Source organism: Suncus etruscus, chromosome 1 (genome assembly GCF_024139225.1).
Source record: "Suncus etruscus isolate mSunEtr1 chromosome 1, mSunEtr1.pri.cur, whole genome shotgun sequence".
Classification (NCBI taxonomy): domain Eukaryota; kingdom Metazoa; phylum Chordata; class Mammalia; order Eulipotyphla; family Soricidae; genus Suncus; species Suncus etruscus.
The window spans coordinates 68,873,241-68,892,633 of NC_064848.1; the positions used below are offsets into that span (position 1 = coordinate 68,873,241).

The 19,393-nt window shown below is 38.5% G+C and overlaps 1 protein-coding gene across 1 annotated transcript in view; it reads right to left on the reverse strand.

Moving 5' to 3' along the window:
• Positions 1 to 19,393, reverse strand: part of SMARCA2 (SWI/SNF related, matrix associated, actin dependent regulator of chromatin, subfamily a, member 2) — a 240,963-nt gene that overhangs the window by 129,515 nt on the left and 92,055 nt on the right. Inside the window, 7 exon segments of the mRNA XM_049774259.1 lie at positions 8,090 to 8,203; positions 10,098 to 10,340; positions 12,897 to 13,007; positions 13,698 to 13,739; positions 13,741 to 13,765; positions 18,032 to 18,132; positions 18,134 to 18,191. Of these exon segments, the coding sequence (XP_049630216.1) occupies positions 8,090 to 8,203; positions 10,098 to 10,340; positions 12,897 to 13,007; positions 13,698 to 13,739; positions 13,741 to 13,765; positions 18,032 to 18,132; positions 18,134 to 18,191 (694 nt within the window).

Below are 19,393 nucleotides of genomic sequence, written 5' to 3' on the forward strand. Positions count from 1 at the left end.
ACATAAGGCAAATGCCTTACCACTGGGCTATCACTCCAGCCCAGTGATCAATCTCCATGGAATTATACTAAGTAAAATAAATGGGAGGGAGTAGACAAATGCTAGATGATTTCATTGCCCAAGGAAGATGCAGATAAAAAGCAAAGCAAACAAAAGTAACCCTTAGAACTGTCTTGTGGAATAGTGGTTCCTAGAGGGGAAGGAGAATGATGAACAAGTAAAGAAGGTCTACTAATTGGTTGGGGATAGAAACTAGACTTTTGGCGGAATATCAGTGTGTATTAAGTAGGTCAAACAGCTTCCTTGGAGTGCCCAGTCCTTGCAAGTGGATAAGTGGGGGGGGGGGGGGGGGAAGGGAGCATGTAGTGATCTCAGATACAATTAGGAGGTGTTTTCTGTTTATTTGTTTTAGGAAGGCTGATTTCTGGGTAGAATATGCTGGGATTTTTTTCCCTGCAAAGGGAGCAGTAGGCTAGCCAAGTTTGGGAAGCCATATATATATATACAGATAGTAAATTATAAAAATAGTATAACAGAAACCTAAATGTTATTTCCATGTAAACTTTAAAATAAAATAAAAATAATTAGGGTATGGCAGAGACAGAATTAAGATTGCCCCTTAATTCCTTTCTGATCAGTCAGCTACATGAATTCTGAAGGTAACGGAGTTTGGGGAGCAGGTGGCATGATGATTCCACATAGATAGGGTCACTAGATATCCATATGGTCAAGTCCACAGAGAAATGAACTCTTTTGGAGCCTAGATAGCAGTAATAAGAAGGCAAAGTTCCCCAACACCATTCTCATTCACATCTTTAGTCACATCTATACTTTGTACATTTGCACCTGGTGCCTTTCCCAACTCCAAGCTATTTTTCTCTAAATTTTTCTCCTTGGTGGTGAGTGGAAAGGGAAGGAGTTCTTTAGCCCCAGAGACTCCACTTTCTAATTCCTACTCTACTAAAGACTTTTTGAGATCTTCCCCAAGCACCATATCAGCCAGAGTCAATTTTCCCTTTCATTTCCCTTAAAAAGGTGGTTATTAAGTGTTTACTCAGCAGAAAACAAGTTAAGTTTTCCAGTGCCTGCCCACATACTTATCCATGTATTACATGCATGTACCAATTTTGTTGTTTCAAAATATTAGTTACTTTTAGAGCATTGATCGCTGTTAAAGACAGATGGCTAGGCATTACATCACAAGGTCAAAATGATGAGATCTAATTGAAGGCTCAACTCAACCCCATTATCCTATGACATGGCTGATATACAAGGAATGGTGGAAGAGGCAGGGCTGCCTTCTCCCATTGTTCCTTCTGCTTAGCTTGTCTTCTTTTTCTTCTTTTGCAATGGTGGGAAATTGAATCTAGCTGCTGAAATATGCAAGGCAAATGCTCTATCACTGAACTATATTCCAAACTATTCATCTTATTTTTAATCTGCAATCCTTCACAGAAGCTTGTTAAGCCTTTCATCCATTAGGGGGGCCATAGGTATTCCATTCCTTAAAATCAGATTATACTAGTTTTAAAGAGCTAAATAGCATACTTTGCATGAAGAAGGTCTGATTCCCTAAATTCTTGGGAGTGACTCCTAAACACAGAGCCAGGAGTGGCTGAACACCACCAGCTAGGTTTCCCTGCCCTCCTCAAATTATCAGCTCCCAATTTAATCATATAAAATCACTTTGGGAGTCAGAGAGATAGGAAGGAAGTAGAGTGTTTGCCTTGCATGCAGAAGGACCGTGGTTTGAATACCGGCATCCCATATGGTCCCCAGAGCCAGGAGCGATTTCAGAGTATAGAGCCAGGAGTAACCCCTGAGTGCTGCTGGGTGTGACCCAAACAACAACAACAACAACAACAACAACAACAACAACAAAATCACTTTGGTTGGATACCAGGAAACCCACAATGACTCACAATGAAGTGGAAGTGAGGATATATGAGCCTTCAATACTGACAGAGAGAATTTGCATCCTTATTCTCTCTCTGGAATGACAGACAGGTGTGTCTGATACACTTTCCACATAAAAACCAGTGCTGCCTACAGGTTAAATATCATAAAGCTTATATTGTTACTAGACTTATTTGAATTTATCAACAATTTTTGTGAGAAAAAAATAAAATCCTAGCTGTAAAATATTTATGCCTTCCCATATATTATTAGGAAGCACCCTGCCTACCCCCAACCCAAGTGTGTCCCAGAAATCTCTGTCCTGAGTGCCTGAATGCCTGGATCATTTGTGCAAATGGATGAAGTGATGTTGCCTTTCATCATCATCTCACTGAGAAGTGTGGACAGACCATATCACCATGTCCAAGTTGACCTCACATCCTGCCACCTATTTCTGGCATAGCTCTTACAACTTCCATCTGACATGAGAGTTAGAGTGGTGCACAGAATAGGCAATCAGAGCTTTTTGCTGAGAAAAGGACAGACTGAATACTTCTAAAGCAGACACACAGAGCCATGACAATACAGCAAGGGCCAGAGTGCAGAATAATCATGTCCTCTTCAACTCAGTTGAGTTGTGCTCACTTCCTCTGAAAAAAATATATATAATGGCACCTGATAACAACAAGAATGTGAAAGTACCTCAAAATATTCTGGAGCTGGAGGAAATGAAATTTGTTAACTCCTTAAGAAAACAAGTTAGGTGTGTGATAGTCATTGGAGTTTTTGTTCAAATTACATGTAAAACGAAGGTGGAGATCTCATGTACATGCCAATTTATCCTGAGAATCAATTTTTGGGTCACATCTGGCTGTATTCAGGGTTTACTCCTAGCTCTGCACTCAGGGATCACCATTGGCAGGCTTAGGAGACCATATGAGATAATGGGGATCAAATCCTTGTCAGCCACATGCAAGGAAAGAACTCTACCCACTGACTATCATTTTAGACCTAAACTTGAAAGTCTTCTTTTGCTAATTGATATATCAGAAAAGACATTGAACAAAAATAAAAGCTGTTTGCAATTAGCTGTGTATATTACTTGATATTTAAATATGCTAAAATATGTTTAAAATATGTGAGGTTATCTAGATATTAACCTGCTTAAAAGCAAACCTGAATTTCACATAAATCTATAAAATATAAAAGCTGGGTTTGATCTATGGCACTCCATGTGGTATGTTCAATGAGCCAGGAATAATTCTTTTTATTTTTATTTTTTATTTTTGTTTGGTTTTGGGTCACACCCAGCAGTGCTCAAGGGTTACTCCTTGCTCTACACTCAGAAATTGCTCCTGGCAGGCTCAGGAGACCATATGGGATGCCTGAATTCAAACCACGCAGTCCTGCATGCATTGCAAATACCCTACTTTCCACGCTATGTCTCTGGCCCCAGGATAATTCTTGAGCATAGAGCCAGGAGTAAGCCCTAAGCACCATTGGGTGTGGCCCCAAACCAAACCAAAACTCAACTTCAAATGAAAGCAAAAATAAATTTATTTTTCTCTAGCTTAAGTTGATTTCCTTGACCCTTTTCTATGTAATGCTTTTTTTCCCCCCGAATATGAGAAATGAATTTTATGACAGCAGCTTGAAGATGGTAATAGGAATAGTACATTCTCTTACTCATTAGATTTTCATTAGACTCATTAAATTATTAAGCACACATTTATTAAAACTAACTTTTTTATATATTCATTCACTGAAACACGTCTTCTATGAGGAAAAGTTGCATTTATCAAACCATGGTCCTTATCTGTCTGGCTGAAAACTGCATTTATTTCTGAGGTAACTTCTGCAATTAATTTGAAATGACAAAACAGAATTACTGAGAATAAGGGTGATCTTTTATATTTTTGAGAGGTTTTCTATCTCAAAACTCAAATATAATAAAAGAAACCATTTAATAATTTTTTTCTAAATAGATAAAAACCCAAGTACCACTTAACAAAGAAGACTTACAGATGCCAAATAAGCATCTGAAAGTGTCCAACTATCACTAAACATTAAAAAGTATAAGTTGAAAATTCAAGATATGGGACTGGAATAGTGAGTAGGGCATTTTCCTTGCAAGTGTCCAATCTTGATTTGATCAGTGGCACCACATAGGGCTCCCTGCACAACAAGGAGTGATTCTTGAGTGTAGATCCAGGAATAAGCCCAAAGCACTACCGAATGTGGCCCAAAATCCAAAAAAAAAAAAAATGAAAACAAAAAACATCCAAGACACCAGCACATAACTATAAAAATTACTAAAAATACTCAAAGAAGGGCCAGAATGATAGTACAGTAAGGGGGGCAGAGAGATAGCATGGAAGTAGGGCATTTGCCTTGCATGCAGAAGAACGGTGGTTTGAATTCTGGCATCCCATATGATCCCCCGTGCCTGCCAGCAGTGACTTTTTAGCGCAGAGCCAGGAGTAACCCCCGAGTGCTGCCGGGTGTGACCCCCCCCAAAAAATGACAGTACAGTAAGGTACTTGTATTTGGTCAAATACTTTGTATTTGGTCAACCTGATTTGATCCCTACCACTCTATTTGGTCCTCCAAATCCACCAGGAGTAATTAATTACTCTGAGTGCTGCTCAGTCTGGCCTCCAAATAAAACTGAACAAAACATTAAAAGATTTACAGTACCAATTTAGTAGTAATTTAAGTATTGTAGAAAAAGTTACTTGCTCAATATCCTGCTAGCAGAAATACATAATGATTTTAAGAGTTTAGAAAACAATATAAAAGTTATAAAGTTACACATATTTGTCATTTACCAAATGACAAAGCAATTCTACTTCTAGCTATTTCTCTCAGCCACATAAAAATTTGTACACAAATGTTTATAGAAGATTTATTATAATAACCAAAAGCTACAAAGAACCCAATGATCCTCAACTAATGGATAATCAAGTCTTGGTGCATCCATATAATAGAAGACTATTAAATCATAAAAATGCTGCTATTGATACATGCAACAATTTGGATAAATCTCAGAAACATTTTCTGAGTGAAAAAAAAACTGATAGAAAAGGCCTGAGCAAAAATACAATGGGTAGGGCATTTTCCTTGTATGAAGCCAACTCAGGTTCAATCCCTGGCATCCTGTATGGACTCCTGGACCTATCACGAGTAATTCTGAGAGCAGAGCCAGGAGTAACCCCTGAGCACTGCCAGATGTGCCCCACACCCCAAAAAAGAGTCATATCAGACATTTTTCTGACTCCACTCATAATAGCATTCTGGATAAGGCAAGACTAGAGAGACAGAGAACACATTAGTTATTAAATAAGGTCATGGATAAAGAAAAGATTTGATTAAAAAATGTCAGTAAAAAGTAATCTGGGTCTAGAATGATAATACAGTGCATAGGGTGTGTGCTTTGCATAGAGCTGACACACTTCTCCAACATCACCTCCACTACCCCATGTAGTCCCATCTCCAGCAATCCATATAGTCCCCTGAACCCAAGGTATGATTCCTAAGTACAAAGTCTGAACGTAAGTGCAGAGCCACCTGCGCACATCTGGGTATGGGCAATATAACCCCAAACTAAACTATATTAGAATCTTTAATATTCCATATTTCTGTATCATGCAGGAAATCAGTAACTTCTGGAAAGTCATTCAAGCAGATATTCCTCCAATGTATTCATTCTCCAGTCTGTCTCTTCACAATTAAGATTCATATTGAACAGAATGGAGGGGTTCCCCTAAAGATACCAAGACCACAGGAGGTCAAGTAAATATCAACATTCAGTTGATAATTACATTGACTAGCAAAATAAAATAAAAATGATTTATTTTGTACTTTTCTTCAACTGTTAATGAACAGGGCATCAGGAAATGAAATTCTCCTTTAGTTAAGTGACTAACTTTGCACACTATCTTGCCAACTCCTACTTAAAAAGAAACAAGATGAATCAATCATCACCCCAAAACAGAACTGCTATATAGGAAAATATGATACAAAATAGAATGTTCCACAGTTGGCCCATCATAAAAAGAAAACTCAAAATATCTCATGCAACAAACAAAATATCACATGATGCCAAGCAATCTAAGAGAATGAAGCTTATAATCAGAATGTGTGTGGCTCAAAACATGATCAAAACTGCATTGAGCTGTTTTGTGGGACTGAAATCACACCTGTGATATTTGGAGGCTACTCTTGGCTTTGTGCTCGAGGGTCACTCCTAGTGTTGCATGGGGATGTCAAACTGAAAGCAGAGCATGCTGTCAGCCTATTGAGCTATCTCTGTAGCCTTGAAATATATCAGACTAATACTCAAATCCAACTGAAGTATTTGGGACTAAAGTCTCAAAGACCATTCAAAATTTCTAAAAATTCAGTGTTCAAAGAAAATTCTGAAAAATATTTGCTTAAAATGTTGGCAGTAACTTATTTTTTTCTGATATAGGATAAAGATCATATCCAGGAATAATCAGATGATGTTACTACAATTTGTAGGAATTCCATTTTCCAGCTACCCTCAGAACTGTGACATTATGTCTATCTAATAGAGAATAGGTTTCTGGCAAATCCAGTAAATGTTTACTAAGTCCTTTGATAATGGCACAAGCCCTAAATTCATATTCTTAGTTGGCTCAAAGCAGAAGCACCTGGTAGTGCCTACAAGAGTGAATTAAACAAGAAAACTTTTTTATATAATATTCTATAATATAAATCTTTTTAAATAATATTTTAATTTAAACATCTTGATTACAAATATGATTGTGATTAGGTTTCAGTCATGTAAAGAATACCCCCCTTCACCAGCGCAACATTCCCACCACCAATGTCCCAAATCTCCCTCCATCCCACCCCACCCCCACCTGTACTCTAGACAGGCTTTCCAGTTCCCTCATTCATTCACATGGTTATGGTAGTTCTCAGTGTAGTTATTTCTATAACTGCACTCACCACTCTTTGTGGTGAGCTTCATGAAGTGAGCTGGAAGTTCCAGCCCTCCTCTCATTGTCTCTGAGGATTGTTGCAAAAATGACTTTTATTTTTCTTAAAACCCATAGATGAGTGAGACTATTCTGCATCTATCTCTCTCCCTCTGACTTATTTCACTCAGCATGATAGATTCCATGTACATCCATGTAGAGGAAAATTTCATGACTTCATCTCTCCTGACGGCTGCATATTATTCCATTGTAAATATGTATCACAGTTTCTTTAGCCATTCATCTGTTGAAGGGCACCTATATTATTGCAGCATTATTCACAATAGCCAGGCTCTGGAATAAACAAGGCAACTTAAAAACAACCACAAAATTCTCTAAAGTTGGATGCAGGGAGAAAGCTCAATGGGAAGAGATACAGGTTACACATTCAGAAGACCTGGGTTCCATTGTAGGAATATATTCCTCTGAGCACTGTCAGAAGCAATCCTAGAATACTATGCAATGAGTAGGCCCTGAGCCTTGCAGGGTATGTCCTTCCCAAACAAAAACAATCTGAAGTTAAAATATGCTATTAATGTAATGTTAAAATCATGGAAGTTAATGTGTTTTTTTGTTTATGTTTTTTGTTTTTGGATCAAACCCAGTAGTGCTCAGGGGTTACTCCTGGCTCTGCACTCAGAAATTGCCCTTGGCAGGCTTGGGGGACCATATGGGATGCCAGGATTAAAACCAGGTCCTTCCTGTCTTGGCAGCATGCAAGGCAAACACTTTACTGCTGTGCTATTGCTCCAGCCCCAGTTAAAGCTAAAAGTTAATAACATCCAGTGAATTTATAATTTTCTAAATTCCTACACAAAACTTTTGGAAACCAGGATTTAAGAATGCATAGATTGGGCATGAACAATAGTACAGATGATAGGGCATATGCCTTGCAACATGGCGGATCCAGGTTCAAACCGGAGCATTCCATATGATTCTCCAAGCACCACAAGGAGTGATTCCTGAGTGCAGAGACAAGAATATTCCCTAGGCATCACCAAATGAGTCAAAAACAAACAAAAAATGAACACAGATTTCCTAGTTCTCTAGCATCTATCAAACAACAACAACAAAGGTATCTTCAGTGGCTTTCAAGGTAACTCTAATTAGGATATGAAACTGCTCCTTTAAATATAGTTTCAAATTTGTCAACAAAGGGAGAAATCACAAATTTGGAATGTGTAACATACTTTTTCAGGAAGCTGTGATTCCACTTCTTTCTTCAATCTCCTCAGTAAAAAAGGCCTCAAAACCTTGTGTAGACGCCTAATGATCAGTATAGTTTCTTCTTCATTTAAGTCCACCTACAAGAGAAAGTTAGGTGAAAAAAATTTTTTTTTGGTCTTTGGACCACACCAAGTGGTGCTGAGGAGTTAATCCTGGCTCTATGCATAGAAATTACTCCTGACAGTGCCCGGGAAACCATATAGGATGTCAGGGATTAAACCCAGGTTGGCCACATGCAAGAGAAAAACCCTACCCAGTATACTATATTGCTCCAACCCCTTGGATTTTAATTTTATCTTACAAACAAGGAAGACTGTTTTAGGGGTCAGAGAGTTCATTAAGTAGGTGAGGAGCTTTCCTTGCATGCAACCAGCCTAAGATCAATCCCTGACACCCCACATGTGGCCTTACCAATAGTACAAAAGTACAAGCCTTGATCCTGAGCACTCAGCACTACTACTGTCCAAAACCAAATTTTTAAAAGTAGGTCTATTTTATGTGAAAAGGCTTCATGTTATATTTATTATCAGTTTCAATATAATTGAATTTATGCATGAATTAATTTTTTCCCCACATGCTTAACACAGGGGTACTAGCCCAGATGCTGTTGAAAAAGGCCCAGGAACTACTGCATTTTAGACCATCCATGTTAATAGCTTCCAATTTTATAGCATATGATTTACAATGAAGTTAACTGAAAGCTGAGACAGGATATAAAGGGACAATTGTTACTGTATTTCTAAAGAAACATCCAAAAAGACCAAGATTTCGCCAAGAAACAAAGAAAGCAAGAGAGTTGTAGGTCCATTACACACACACACACACACACACACACACACACACACACACACACACACACACACACACACACACACACACACACACAACCTTTCTTTCTCTTTCACCTCCTTCTATTAACCTCTAGGGGGCAGAGTTGATTGACATTACTTTCTACAAATGAACAAGCCAATTAATAACTGGCAAATACACCTTAATGTACCTCAAAATTAAAGGACCAAAAAAGTTCCAACATAAATTTCCCTAAAGTATGGTCAATAGCTTTTCATTCCTATATTTAAGAAACCACTAATCAAAAGAACATGTCCTCAGTTCTTTTCTTGCAATGGCCCATGTCCTCCTTCCATAAATGAGTTCTAAGAGAAGGCAATGGAAGGAATGATAATAAGACATTTGAAAATGGCTACTCTAATATTTGAGGGGAATTTATGTACATACAAGAACTGAGACTTAGGCTGTCTCAAAAACAATTGGGTACATAAAATTACTGTAAACCAGTTTGGTTTTACACACATTAAGTATAAAAGTAGTTCACAAGAAAGCCCAAATTTATACAAAGGAAATATTTGTTTTAAAGATTTTTGTTCATCTTGCTGTGTTGATCTGGACAGATTGACTCAACAACAACAAAAAATTCTAAACACATGTTCCCTGTGGCTCATAGCAGTTAATTTAAACATTCTGGCAGTGAGGAAACATTATCTGCTACTCTGATTAACTCACTAGTAAAACACAAAAGGGTGGGCCAGAGTGGTAGGGCATTTGCCTTGCATGCAGCTGACCTAGGACTGACCATCGTTCAACCCCCCAGCATCCCACATGGTTCCCATGCCAAGAGCAATTTCTGAGCACATAGCCAGGAGTAACCCCTGAGTATCACCAGGTGTGGTCCAACCCCTCCTCAAAAAGAAAAAATCCACAAAAGGGTTAGGCTGCCCCTGGATCTTAGATATATCTAGATCCTAGATTCATCATTAGATCTATATTTTCTTAGGATGGAAAAAGAATCCTGAAATGAGAACATATCTACTCCCAGATTAGTGTGGTAAAGATGAGAGGCACTCTAAAACACCCATGGAATTTTTGTGTCTCTAATGTCCTCATCTTTAGGTACTTTAAACTTGAATTTATTGTTATTTAGCAGAAAGAAAGAAAAGTTAGTTTGACATGTACCCTTTCTCCAGTCATGGCAAATGGGGCATTAAACCACTGCTCAAATGTGCTGCAGCTCTTAAAAATTGTAGGAAGGAGAAAGTTGAGGAGGGCCCAAAGTTCAGGGAGCTTATTCTGCAGTGGGGTCCCAGTCAAGAGAATTCTTCTGGGGGCCACATAGTGAGTATTCAGGACTTGAGTTAACTTGCAATGGTGATTCTTCATTCGGTGGCCTTCATCCACTATCATGTATTTCCACCGAATCTGCAAGAAAGAGAACCAGTGTGTGTTGAGTATGGGAAAGTGCAGCTATATTCTCCAAAGGAGAGGTTGTACTATAAGGGGTGGGGAAGGGGCACCTGGGGACCAATGAAACCAAACTTTGCAGACAACAGGATGTGATTTTCCTCAAGATGAAGCATTCTTATTTTCCACATGCTTGATAGAACATATAAATAATAAATTACCTTCTCACAATGAAGAAACACTGGACCCAGAATAAAGTGGAGGATATTTCTCCATCTAGCCCAGCACTCCTTCTATTGATCCTGTATCACAATGATTATGCCAGACTGAATGGGTTACACTACCTCTGTTAAAGAAGACAGCTCTTGATCTGAAGCAAGAGTTGGTTACTGATTTTTGTCAAGACTCTATTAACAAGTGCTTTTAGCAGAGACAATCTGCATCAATGCCTTCTTTTAGTGACATTACCTTTCAGGGCCTTGCTGCGTATACATTTTCCTTATTGTATAGCTGGAATTAGTTGATAAATGCTGCAGTGGTGGGCTCTTTCACATAAGAAATATGGGCATCAGGCTTCTTTTAAAAATTAAATAGTGTGCAAATTGCCAGTCTTTCTGTGCACACATATGCCTTATGTGCAACTCTAGAACCATGATTTCAATACATTTTAGTAAAAAATGTACTTCTTGGAAAAGCTAAACTATCATTCCTCTATGCTGAAATTTCAGTATTAAACACAATACACTTCCCCAACATGACTATCCCTTACAAAGCAAAGAATGATGGTGTGACAGGATCTTCCTAAGTCTACAAACAGCCCCCTCTTCCTGTCCTTTGCCTTACCCTTCAGCGCTCTTCAAGGTCATTGTTCTCCATTTCTTAAAGTGACACCATAAAGAATGTTCCACTATGCCTATCCATTCCCTGCAAAACAGTAGTAATGGCTAACGAAAGCTTCTGGTGCTCAGATGTCCCATGATCTTGCTGCAAAGATCTCATAGAGAGAAAGGAGATGAGCTAGTATTCTCTGTAGCCCTCATTTTTCTCACTAGCAGCATCAGAAAAGTCAACAACAAAGGGAGAAAAATCATCAATCAGGCTGGAAAAATAGGTGAATATAAATGATCAAATTCTGCTTTTTTTCCTCTCTGTCTCCATCACCTTTAAGAATACCATTTAAGACAAATTATAATATCAACAGTCCAAAGTTTAAGCAATACCATGAAAAGAAGACAGCTGATAAACGTCATTGTATAAATATTTTACATCTACTTTCCAGTCTAATTTTAGCTTATGAAATCATAAACAACGGATCAGAGGCCTCTAATTTCACTATGGGGTCTACTGCTAATTAGGCCTTCCACTTGGAAAAAAATTTATTATCCCTCTCTCAGCTTCATTTCTCCAATATAAAGTCAAAGCAATACATGTCATTTATCAGGTGTCTCTGTTGAATTTCGAAACACATATGCCAAAAGTAAGAAATGAATTTGTTTAAGGATCTCAAATGTATAAGCACATTCCCATAGTAATATAGAAAACATCATTTTGACACTGCCAAATCTATCTCTGAGTATGAAGAATAGGAACACGTATTGTTGCTAGTTTCATCTCAATTATTAAACCTCCTCTGGGAACATATTTGCTTTATGTTATTTTTTAGGATGCCACAAAGGGAGATCTCTGTTCACAGAGCAAAGGTTTAGTGCAGAAATAGAAGAGATTCCAGAAAGAGGGAGGATGCTCCAACTTGCCCACATCTTAGTTTCAGATTACAGTGCTTTCAAAGCACCATAGGGTAAAAGAAATTACCAAAGGGAGAGAAAAATAACTTGCCCTATTTACTTCTGGAAGAAACCACTTCCATTACTCTGCATGAATATATTAGAAGGTGATATGATATGAATGTGGGAAAAATCTATTTTTTATGGCTGATGAACAGTTTAGGCTATATAAATTAAGATAGGTGGAGGTCAGAGGTTGACAAGTCTTTCTCAGCTTGAAATACATAGTCACAGAAACAGCCCTGAGTAGTAAGAAAAAATAAAACTGTAGCACACAAAAGCCACAGCTTGGAAAAATGTTCCCTATGGGAGAAAGACCATATGGAGAGGTGCCTGCCTCATCTTCAGAGACACAGCCGCACAAGAGGAATGACGCTATGCACTGACAATAACCCAGGGCAACAAAAACAATTATTTTCTCCACAAGTAACGTTCAGGGCTGATGGAGAAGAGAGTTGCAAAAGGAACCTAGGTGAATTTCTTAAGGAGAGTGTAAACTCATTAACTGTTGAGAAGCTAGACAAAGGTTGTAGGATCAATGAATAAAAGTAAGACACACACACACACAAACTTTCTTTCTCAATATGACTTAAAATGAATGCCTAAGGCCAAAAATATAACTGCCTCTTTTGAAACAGAAAAGGGTGGGGGAAGGAGAGAGAGAGACAGAGCAAGAGAGACAGTATTTTCTAAGTAATGATAAAATTATACCAATGAACTAATTTGGGGAATACTTTACAATCCAGTGTGATGGGCCATAATTAGGGAGAAAGTTTTTTTTTTAACATACCTTTGCAAGAATGTGCTTGTCTTTTATAATGTACTCATAAGTAGTCAAAAGGACATTGAATTTGCCACTCCGTAACTGAGGAACAAGGGAGCGACGCATGGCAGGGGTTCCCTGAATGAAAAAGAAAAAATATATATGTATATATCCATCACCAATGGAATAACACATGCTTTATTTCTTGCTATCCATGACTTAATGGAGTCTGGTTACATTGCTGAGGTTGCACATATACGCATTTTTCATAGACAGATCCATTATCCACCAAAGAAAATGCTTTGTAAAATCACACACATCTGGGTACTTTAAAAACTCATAGAGAGCGTTGCCATGAAGACTTGAGGGAGGGGAGGGGAGAGAAAAGAAAATGACAGTGACCTCGAGATAGCCAAGAGCATGCTGTCTCTGCTGAAAGGCTGCATTTCTGTATGCATGGACAGCAGGCATCCCTGGGATACTGGGGTAATTGCTTAACTTTGCAAGAAAACAGTGGGGCCCGTGCAGCCAACAGTGAGACCGGCAGCAGGCATGCAGAATGTGTTATATTTGTCATTTTGTATTACACTCATCAGAAACCTCGCAATATGATAATTAACAATTTTCTTCTGCATTTCACTATCTGAAAGTATTATGGGTTTATTACGGTAATCTTCTTGGGATGATTAACTCACTGTTAGTACATGATGTACATGACAAAACTTTACAACCAAATACCAGTTCACAGATGTGCATATGGAATGAAGAAAATCGGCTCTATTTTTTTCCCTTTCCCACATTTTATATATAAAACTACAGCACTCCAAACTTGTATGAAATTTTCACCACAGAAGGAGCCCACTTGTCAAATTTCATATGTCCAGTTAGAAAGAGTCCTGTGGAATGAAAAAATACATTTATGTGAAAATCGGTGGTTTTAAAAGAAGTTTTTATTCATTTCAGGTCTTGCCTTGAAAGATGAGAAGGTAAGATATGTTAACTATATGTTTTTATGATGATGAAAAAGAAGAAGAAGATGATGATGATGATGATGGTCTGGAGGCCCAGCAGTTCATAAGGTTCATCCCTGGGTCTGTGCTCAGGAACTACTCCTGGAAGGCTCAAGGGAAAATACAGGTGCTGGCATACACTCAGGCTGGTCATGTGCAAGGCAAATGCCCTTGCTGCTATCAGATCACTCTGGCACAACATATTTATCTTAAAGGTGTAGTTATAAGAGAGAAGTTAGAAATAAGCTTTCACAAAACTGCAAAGTTTATAAGTTCATTAAAAGATTTTTATGATGGGGCCGGAGTGGTAGCACAGTTGTAGGGTGTTTGCCTTACATGCAGCTGATCCAGGATGTATGCAAGTTGGATTCCCACATCCCATATGGTCCTTCAAGCCAGGGGCAATTTCTGATCACAGAGCCAGGAGTAATCCTTGTGTGCCACCATGTCCCCCCCCCAAAAAAAATAAATAAAAATAACAAAATTAAAAAAAAAGAGAGGTTCTTTCCTTGAATGCTATCAACCCAGGTTGGATCTCCAGTTGCTAGAAACGATCCCTGAGCACAGAATCAGCACAGTTGAGTGTGGCCCCAAAACAAAATATAAACAAGAAAAAAAACCCCGAAATCTTATAGTAAAATATTAAACTGCATAAAAGTGAGGGAAAATGCTAAAATTTTACTTCTGCATTAAAAAAATAGTAATTGCAACATTGATTTTGAGAATCTTAGCCACAATAGTTCAGAGAAGGAGCCAGAGAGATAGCACCAGTGGTAGGCATTTGCCTTAGAAGCAAAAGGACGGTGGATTCAAAATCCAGGCATCCTGTATGGTTTCCCGAGTCTGCCAGGAGCAATTTCTGAGCACAGAGCCAGGAGTAACCCTGAGCGCTGCCGGGTGTGACCCCAAAAAAGAAAATAGTTCAGAGAAAAGTTGACTCAGGAAAAGAAAATTACCAGAGCATGGAAAACTGTTTATATTTTTTGTTTTTGTTTTGGGGGCCACATGTAGTGGTGCACCAGGGCTTATCCCTGGTTCTGCAATTAGGGTGTTACAAGGAGTGCTGATAATTGAATCTGGGCAGCATCATGAAAGCAAGTACTCTACTTGCTATATACTGTTGCTCCAGCTCACACATAAAATTATTAAATAAATATGTCAAGAAGGAAACCGAGAATAAATATGAATGTCTATTTAATATAGCCCTAAAAGTTGTACCATAATATATGAGTAAAAATATAAATAAAGGTAACATATATCTTTAGAATGTATCCAAAGGACCATAGAAACCTGGTATTAGCCTTTTGCCTTGCCCATGGCTAACCTGGGTTCAATTCCTGGCAACAGAACCAAGCCTGGCTAGAAGTGATCCCTAAACTCCACCAAAAATGAACCAAAATTTAAAAACATTTAAAAAATGGGCTGAAATCTCAGGAGGAGAGGGCAGGCCAAGCCCATGCCTTGCTAAAGCCATGCCTGCTGCATTATCATCCAGAATCACTGTTTTCATGATGGCCCTGCCTCATCATTCTTCTAGGATGTCCCTTCAGGGACACCAATATGACTGAACTTCAGTACATCAGTTGAAGGTCTATTACTACCAGAACTTTTTGGAGTGAGTGTGGGCACCCTCCCTCCATAACTTTCTTCTTCTAGGAGCCCTGGCAGCTAAGTATATGCTCCTAAAAAGTAGCAGTGTCAGTACTAGTGCTTAGATATCTGGACATCTTTTTTTGTTTGATTGCTGTTATCCCTAGAGAACACCCCAATTAGCAGACTAGACAGCTAACAACAAGAGGCTTACTAAACTTCTGCCATTATATTAATAACTCTTCATTGGAGATGCAATAATTTTCACAAGTGTGCTTGCTACTGTACTTTTTCTGTTTCTTTCTTTAAAAAAATGCTTTCTTCTCTTTTTTTTTTTTCTATTTGTTCTATGTTTTTCATAACTTTTACTTATTTGGGAAACAATATGGATTGTGGTCAAACTATATCAGGTATGTGATACATATTTTTTAATAAAAAGTAAATAAAATGAAATATAAAAAAGGGCTGGAGAGGGCTGAAGCAGCAGTGGCACTAGAGCTAAGACATCTGCCCTTGCAAATGCTAGTCTATAACTGACTGCAGTTCGATCCCCGGTGTTCATATGGTCCCCCCAAGCCAGGAGTGATTTCTGAGTAGGCACAGCCAGGAGTAACCCCTGAAATTCACCGGTGTGGCACAAACAAACAAACAAACAAAAACGTCTGGAGCAATAGCAATATCAAGAGCAAGTAGGACATTTGCTTGCAACAACATGGTTTGATCTCTGGCATCCCCGTATGGTCTCCCAAGCCTGGCAGAGTAATTTCTGAGCGCAGAGCCTGGAGTTACCCCGTGTGTCTCAGGGTATGTCCCAAAAACTAAAACCAAATCAATTAATAAAATATGTAAAAATGGAATTCTCCTCCTCTCCTCTCCTTTCCCTTCCTCTCATCTCCTTCGACCTTTCCTCCCCACAACCTTTCCCTCTTCTCCTTCATCCAAGAAGGAAAAAAAAAGAAAAAATATGTAAAAATAAAAAGGATATAAAATATTATAAATTCTAATATTTCTAAATTTGAAAGTTTACAAATAGTTCTAATCTAGACAGGTAATAAAGAATGCATTAAAAATCAGAACCTTGCTTTTCTGAAGGTCCTATAGACCTATGAGAAGTAAATATAACTGTATAAATATAAAAAGCTAAAGATACCATAACCCAGGTGGGTAACTGTGAGCTGCTGTTTCTTCTTTCAGGGGTGTCTTTTGAACATTACCAGCAGGTAGGGGCACTGGGGATTTAATGTCGCACAGCAAAAACTTATCCTTATGAAGTAGCAACATCACTAACATATAAATTGCAATACAGACATTGGTGAATTTAAGGCCAGGAAGGTAACTCAGAAGGTAACTCAAATACATCCTTGTATGTGGGAGTTCAGGGTTCAATGCCAAAGATGCAGATCTCCTAAGCACTGCCAAGAGTGACCTACAACTATGAGGGAAGAGTAATTCCTAATATTGCTTAGTGTGGCCCCTAACAAAAAAAAAGGGGGGGTAATATTTCACACCTCTAGTGTCCCCAGTTTTCCTCCCACCTTTTCTACCTAACTCTGGGTCTGACATTTTACTTCTCTGTCTGTCTCTCTCTTTTCTCTTTTTCTTTTTTGACACTGTGGTTTGCACTGTTGCTAATTAAGGGGTACAATGCATCTCCCCTTTCAGCACCCAGTTCTTCTCCAGAGTGGTCAGTTCCAACAATCACTGTCACCATGGACAATTCACTACCCATACTGCATTCATCACTTTTTGTGGCAAGCTACCTACCATGAACTGGTCCTCCTGATCCTCATCTTTATCATCTCTAGGATATTATTACCATACTATATTTTTCTTATGCCTCACAAATGAATGAGATTATTCTATGTCTCTTTCTCTAACTCATTTCACTCAGCATAATAATCCCCATATTAATCCTGAAAATACAAAATTTATGGTTAAAATTTGGACTCAGGTTTTTCTTGAAAAGGACAATAAATGAAAATGTGAAAAATATATATCTTTTATAAATAACCCTTTTAGGAAATGGAACATGGGGAAAACAAAATAAATTAATTTTAATTTAATTTTATTGTTTTGGTTTTGCCACTATACCCAGTGATGCTCAGGGTTCACTCCTGACTGTATTCAGAGATCACTCCTGGCAATGCTCAAGCCTCCCTATGGAATGACTGGGAGTTAAAAGAGGGTTAACATTGGGGCAAGGCAAATTCTTACCTAGCTCACTGTATTATCTTTCCAGTCCCAAAGGGAAAAAAATTAAATCAGCTTTTCTCCTTTTTGAGGCCACTTAGGCAGAGATTATAAATAAGACCCACTGTGCAACTGAGCAGGCTGTGTAGACTGGTAAGGCCAAGCATTGATAAAACCACTCCATTCTGTAATTAAACAGCCAGAGGACCAGAGTGTGGGGTGGGAAAATAAAGCCTAAATCTAGATTACCCTGCTTGTGGTAATCCCACTACATGGACATTTCTGCCTTAAGTGAAAAACAAGGAACAAGCTACTAATAGGGCAATCTACAACATACAGAAAGATAACTGCAGAATAAATGGCTTTACTTACGAAAGGGGAACGATGATGAGATAGGGGCCATTGAGTCTTTTGTGCTCCATCAGATAAGTGATGAGTGCAATGGTCTGTATGGTCTTTCCTAGCCCCATTTCAATCAGCTAAGATTCCGTTTCAAATTGTTATTATACAGGAAACCATCCATTCTAGGGCCCTGGAGCTGAAATGAAGAGTAATTGCTTCAATTATCCAAGATCTGCACAGGTAATTAATACTAATACAACTCAAGTGAGGCTGTGACTTCCTACCTGCTCGGTGCTATAGGTTGGATTTCTCACAGTAAAAATAAAAGAGGGGAGCTCCAACATAAAAATAATTTAAAATACGAGCCTGTAATCATCCCTGCTGCTTGGCAGGTGCTGAGTGTTAATCAGATTTAAAAATGATGGGCTGTAGCATACTGGTGGGATTTAAGCAGATTTATTGCTCAGCCCTACTTAGCATTTCATAGTATATAACATTCCAAAATTATCAAGAAAACCAAAATCAAAACCAATTGCAACCACTCCAAGAACAGAAGCCAATGTGAGAATGAAAGACAAACAAACCAGAAGGTGGCTTTGACACCCAGACCGCAGACCATTAGATACAGCAGCCTTCTAGGTCCACCCAGAATCAGATTCCCTCAGAAAGAAAGTAGGGTGATTTGGGAGCCAGGGGCGGCCTGCTCAACCCTCAGGAGGGCCTTTTCCTGGTGGAGAGAAAGCTCTCAGGCAGCAAATGGAAACTTTACACTGAGGGCACTCCCCAAGGGCAGTACACTGCCTAGAAACATTTGACATATTTTTAAAGCACCACACTAACAATGCAACTCTGGATTTCCCTGGTGAAGCACAAGAAAGCTTGGCAGAAAACATAAAATTGTTAACCCTCCCTCTCCCAACACTCAATTCCCTCTCATTACTATACCTACCACAGGTCAATTACAAATGAATGAATGAATGTTAAGACTGCTCAGGTCAGTTTAGTTAGTTAATGAAGTCATGCCTGGGGAAATGTTAGTATTAACTGGGTTTAAATAAGAACAGAATGTTTTATTTCTTTTACATGTTAAATGATGATTCTGTGAGAAGACCGTGCAAAGAACTACAGCAGACAGATCTCTCCGTGTGTGAGTGCATTCCTTTCCTTTAGAAGCTTGCAAAGAGGAGACTAAGAGAGGCCCACATACACACATACCAAGTAGTGAACAGTGCTGATATCACATGTCTAAAATTGTACTGACAAGAGATTTGTTTGTTTTGGTTACCAGGAGAAAGGAAAAAGAATAGTGAAGAGTATGAGGTTTGTTTGGGGTTTTTGTTTGTTGTTTTTTTTTTGTTTTATTTTTGGTTTGATTTGGCTTATTTGGTGGTG